At 38.7% G+C, this 6,000-nt stretch overlaps 1 protein-coding gene across 3 annotated transcripts in view; it reads right to left on the reverse strand.

The window, feature by feature from the left end:
• The window catches only part of RNLS (renalase, FAD dependent amine oxidase), a 312,278-nt gene extending 308,135 nt beyond the window's left edge, over nucleotides 1–4,143 (reverse strand). The window contains exons 1-3 of one of the 3 annotated variants that reach the window (XR_012512879.1): nucleotides 3,898–4,140; nucleotides 3,076–3,181; nucleotides 2,351–2,493 (exon numbers count right to left, since the gene is read on the reverse strand). Coding sequence is in view for 2 of the 3 variants with exons in the window: in XM_003922435.4 (XP_003922484.1) it covers nucleotides 2,351–2,493; nucleotides 3,076–3,181; nucleotides 3,898–4,015 (367 nt within the window). In the remaining variant the exon portion in view is untranslated. Of the gene's footprint in view, nucleotides 1–2,350; nucleotides 2,494–3,075; nucleotides 3,182–3,629; nucleotides 3,819–3,897 lie in introns of those variants that run through there. The other 2 variants (XM_003922435.4, XM_074382538.1) reach the window with 2 other exon arrangements.
• Between the last annotated feature and the right edge of the window lie 1,857 nt (nucleotides 4,144–6,000).

Below are 6,000 nucleotides of genomic sequence, written 5' to 3' on the forward strand. Positions count from 1 at the left end.
ATGGACAGCTCTGCAGCAATATGATTGACCGAAGGGTCACATCTATTGCTAACAGACTGGTGAAACCCATCAAGGCCTGTCTGTCTAGATTCTTTTTGACCTCTTTGTGCAGCATTCTTTCTTCATAGTTACAAGTCATGACCCTCTCTGGAACTGTTAGAAACTACAGTCAAACATGGTAGGTCAGATAATTTCTTTATGGTCTGTTTTTACAAAGGAAGGCAGGGGAAAGTTAGAGTGATAGTTTTAGGTTTTATGGCTGGTTTGGGGAGAAAGGGCTTCTTATTTCTATGACCTGCCTTGAGAAAAGAGATTCTACTTTCTAGGGCTAGCCTTGGTGATGAATGCAAAGCCAGAGACAGGAAAGCAGAAAAAAGTCAGAGAGAGCTGCTTCTAAGGGCTTCATTTTGGTATATCATTTTCTAGGCTCCTGCATATGCATGCATACACATCAGTTAGTAAGGACTTTATGAGTTCAATAAGTATACTCTTCCAACCTGGCTCAAGGGTAAATCACAGTGAAAATGAGATTTTTTTTAAAGTGATACGGCGACACTACATGAAGCTGATGGTAAAATTCTACAAAATGTCAATAGTGTCACCATCTGTTAATAGTCAATTTTATGAGTCAACTTGACTTGGCCATAGGGTACCCACATATTTGGTAAAACATTATTCTGGGTATTTCTATGAGCATGTTTTTAGATGAAATTAACATTTATCATTAGATTGGGTAAAGCAGACTGCACTGCCTAATGTTGGTGGGCAACCTCCAATCAGTTGAAAGTGTAAATAGAATAAACCCATTGATCCTCGTTCACATGAGGAGAATTATTCCTGCCTGAAAGCCTTTGAACCGGCTCATCAGCTTTTTTCCAGCCTTCAGAGTAGAACTGAAACAATGTCTCTTCCCGAGTCTTGAGCCCACCAGCCTTCAGACTAGAACTACACCACCAGCTTTCCTGGGTGTCTACCTTGCTGAATTGCTCTGCAGATCTTGGGACTTACTAGCCTCCATAATTATGTGAGCCAATTCCTTATAATAAATCTCTCTCTTTATCCATACACACATATATTCTATACATGCATGCACACAGATATATATACACACATACACATATCCTATTGGTTCTGTTTCTCTGGAGTAGTTTAATACACCATTATATACTTGAATAGAAAAATGGTCTAAGCCAGAATGGTATTTATTATGTTCTCATGCTGGTTATCCAATCCCACTGACCTCTCTGATGACCGGTACCCAGGATTCTTGGGGTTCTCAATGAGTAATATTTGATGATAAAAACCAAAACAGTAATTATGCTGGGAATGGCTTATTTAACAAAAAATTCTTAGCCTATATCCTTTCTCAGTTATCTTGACTGAGAAGAAGCTTCATTCTATTTTAAAAATAATTATCTATCCTCCCAGAAAAATTCTATTTTCTTTTTTAGAAGGTCTACTTTCAAAACACTCAGATATATAAGGAACAAATGAAAATCCTAATGGCAAATGGGCAAAGGTTATAAATAAGACATTCACAGAAGAAAACTGGAAAGAGCTGGCTAATAAAACAAAAAATGCATAAACTCATTTATAATTATAGAAATGCAAATCAAAACCACAAAGAGATCCCATTTTTAAACTATTACAATGGCAAAAATTAAAAATTTCCATTATATCCAGATGTGGAGAAAGAAACATTCTCATCACTATTGGTGAGATATTCTTTAAGAAGCATACATGGCACAACCTAGTGAAATTAAAAATGCACATACCGTTTGACATAGCTATTCTTCTGTGAGGAACTGATCCTAAAGATGTTTACAAAAAAGCATGTCAACAATAGACACACAGCAATATTTGTATTAGCAGAAACCAAAATAATCTCCCAACCCCATTCAGCCTATTTACCAGAAAACTAATAGTTAAGTAAATGATGGTACACATATGTCATAAATATGAGACAATCATTAAAGAAAATGGATTACAGTAACTTAGCTGATGTGAAAATAGATCCAAGATATGAGCCAAACAAGGTACAGAATCATTTATATAAAATTATCCCCTTTGAGCATATTTTATAAGAATATAAAGAAATGTGTATATATATTTATAATATTTATATTATAAATAGAGACAGCCACATAGCTCAATAGGGAGATGCATAAACATTGTTGTGGAAATATACACTGGAAATTTATCAAAGATTACTTTGGGGAAGGACTAGCTATTGGTCAGTGAATAGAACATCTACTTTTTAAAACTCTATACAGTATTAATATGTAACAATGTGTATAACTTGTTTTTAAATGCTATTTTAAATTTTAGGCAGAGAAAATATTACTCCCACCTGATTCTTTCAAGTAATGCTTAATAATTGAAGAAATTCCTTGAGATGCCACAAAGTTACAGTCTCCTTCTTTCATAACCATTCCTTCAATAGGCGAGGTTAGAGGCCTCAATATGCCATGGGCTAACAGTTCATCATAAAAACTGAAATAAATCAATATGTATATTTAATGTAATTATATACCATGATTAGCTCTAAAAGACTGTATTCTCTTCCAATAATTCTCAGAGGTTGTAATTCATTCATGATTAGAAATATTCCTATGAATATTTTGTATTAAATAAAATGTATATTTTGTGTTAAATAAAACATAATACAGGTGAAGAAGAGAAATGTTTTGAGAATCTGTAGACCTTTTGCCAAAGGCCTATTCCTCTGTAAGTATATTTTAAAAGTAATAAAAACAAATACATTTAGTGCATCAATTTTAAATTTGGTTAAGCAGATTGACTCCCATCACAGCTAGTTGCCTTCTTCCATAACACCAACACAGGAGTTGATTATTGAGCGCTTATTATGTTCCATTTATCAGCTCATCTAATCTTAACAACAATCCTATGAGGTAGGTGTTAAGAGTTTCCCATTTTACTTCACTTTTTACTGCTAACACCATCAACAATGACATGTTTCAAGAGGCAAGTTTAATCATGTTAAAAATGGATGATTCGCATCTTTTTGCACCATGCAACTGCTAAGATTGATTTCACCTCTTGCAACTAACTCACCTTTGGTGGGTTTTGGCATAATGAGGAGTGCAGGTGATGTACTGAGCACCCAAGTCAGCTGTGCACCGAGGATTATGAGGACTGCTGGCTGTAATCATTCTTCCCCCTTGAATTAATCCACAGGAAAATGTCTTATTGCATTAGAATGAGCCTTAACAATTAATTCAACCCACCCTAGGTTACCCCAAAGGGATTATTTCAAAAATATCTTAATTTTTTTCAAGCTGAAGTATTTGATCAGATTGTGAGATTTTAGAAGAAAAGGAGTCAGGAGCAATGTGGCAGTGTCCAGCACCATAAAAGTGCACATATTTAGTAACAGGAGTGAAGGGACAAAACTAAAAAAGACTGTCAGAATAAATGAGTCAACTAATGCTCTTTCATTTATGCAGTCAATCTTCATCAGAATGACAGGATTCTGCAAACTACATCTTCAGAAAGTCTTGGTCTGTGATCACTTTGGGAGCCTCATAATCTGCAGAAAGCTGCAAAGGCAACAGACAGACCAAGGCAAAAACCTTTTAGGGACAGCAGTAGACCTAAGCTTTGCCAACCTGGGTCAGGCCCTCTCCGACGCCGCAGTCTCAAGTCTCCCTCAGAAAAGCGCGGAGTACTCCTGCCCCGCTCCAACCCCCTCCTGGGCCTTTTCCCAGGCGGCGGAAGTTGCCGATCACGTGACGAGGCCCGCAGTTCAGCGCGTGGGCGCTCTCAGGGTGAGGCTCTAGCGTTTTCGCCTCAGACTTCCTCAGGTGCAGGCCCACACCGCCTCAGCAGCCGCCCGGCCAGCCTTTTTTCCCAGGTTTTGGCATTTAGACAACACACCTGAGTCCTCAGCTTTGTCCCACACAGCGAGGTACAAGGGACCGGTCGTCTGCCTCCTCAGCAGCGCAGCGCACAAGCTTCCCGTCAGCCCGGCGCCCACGACCAGCACCCGCGCCATGACGGAAGAGGATCCACGATCCGCGCCGAGTCTCCGCGGAGGGGCCGGGCGGCCCGGGATTTGTAGAAAGTCGGCGGAACCGGCGCTACGGCTATTTGGTTCCGTGCTCCCTTCGCGCACCCGGCCCGGGGCGGTCGCTCCAGCCGGCCTGCAGGGGGCGGAGAGGAGGCGGCTGGAATGGAGAGGCCGGTCGGTCCTTGAGGAGCCAACCCGAGTCCTCAGAGAACCTGGGCTGGCTGGCTGCTCTCTTTGGGGGCCGGGCGCAGCCAGATGGGTTCCACACTCCAGCCTGCCCCTCGCCAGGAAAGCCTGGAAATCGTGCGTGCTGTGGTTGGGAGAATGCGCCTCGCCACAGAGCTGACATTGACTGCAGCGGAGAACCAGCTTAACCCGGATACGGCGGTCGCTTTCTTGCCTGTTGGGACTTTTACTAATTTAATATTCTGGTTTTGAAAGTGGAAAGAAGAAACACCAGCGATACCACGGGAGAACTTTCCTCTAATGCTTGAACAGCTGCTATGAGCATAATGGAAACATACTCTGGAATCTGGGAGACATTCTTCTGAGACCTGGGATTTTGTGTTACTTTCCTGAACCTCGATTTCTCCATTTAGAAAATGGGAACAATAACGTATACATTTCAAACTTGTAAAGATTAAAGATACTTGATTCATCAGAAAATGACAAATTACTCTTCAATAAATGCTAAGTTCCATGTCAGAAAGCATTCCGTATGTTCTAAGGAATATAAAGATGAGCAAGAGAAGGATTGGTGCCATTGCCATTGTTTTTATTTCCTCCTAACATTGTACTGGAAGTTTTCAATGAAACAGCACAAGACAGTGAGAATACTGAACTATTAAATAATTAAGTTCACTGACTTGCAGATAAATTATTACCTGGAAAACTAAGAAACCAATTAAGTATCAGCACCAATAAGAAAATTGCCAGTGGTAGCCAATTATAATGGAAACATTTAAAAATCAGAATATTTACGTCATGTCTACATCATGAAAAGAAGTACCATTGGGCGATGAATTAATAATAGATGTATCTAATAAAAGAACTGGAAGAAAATGTAGCTGGGCATATATGACTAAAAAATATTTTTAAGCATAAAAATCAAAGATGGAATTGAACAGAAAAACATTGAATACATAATCATTTACAACTTGTATGGTACCAAATATGCAAGACAAAATACAAATAGTAAATTTCGGAAAGGTATATGAAAGATTAAAGTTTATATTATTTAAAGACATTATACAAAGTCTTAAAGACACAAGTGGCAAAAGCCAAAAGGAAAATGTGTATATATTGGATAGAGTTCTTGAATCAAAAGAAATATGTAAGTCCAATAAGCATGTGTTTAATTTTTTATATTCAAATACAAATTAAAAAGAGGTACTATTTTTCATTTGTTGGGCTTTTTTTTTTTTTTTTTTTTTTTTTTTTTTTTAACCTGAGACAGGGTCTTGCTCTGTCCCCTAGGCAAGAGTGCAGTGGCACGATCAGGGCTCACTGCAGCCTTGACTTCTTAGGCTCAAGCCATTCTCCTTCCTCAGCCACCAGAGTAGCTGGGACTACAGGTGACCACCACCACACCTGGCTAATTTGTGTGTGTGCGTGTGTATTTTTTGTACAGACAAGGTTTTGCCATGTTGCCCAGGCTAGGAATGACTTTTGTAAATGTGAAATGTCTTCATTTGTAGGGATACAGCAAAATATACAATAGTACATTACTGATGGAAGTGTACTAGAGAAATTATTCATAATACAGCTTGATACTCTGTCAAAAGCCTTAAAGTATGCCCTTTAAAGCAGACATTTATCTTGGGAAAATAGTGTACAAGTATATATTAAAGTTTATGATTTTTCTGAAATTAAAAGTTCAGATTTCTGTGAAATTAAAAGCTTAATGTGATTCACAGCTATAGAAAGCCTTAAAATCTCAAAATTGTCTGGAAAGGACATTTGAATTAATC

Source organism: Saimiri boliviensis, chromosome 12 (genome assembly GCF_048565385.1).
Source record: "Saimiri boliviensis isolate mSaiBol1 chromosome 12, mSaiBol1.pri, whole genome shotgun sequence".
Taxonomy (NCBI): domain Eukaryota; kingdom Metazoa; phylum Chordata; class Mammalia; order Primates; family Cebidae; genus Saimiri; species Saimiri boliviensis.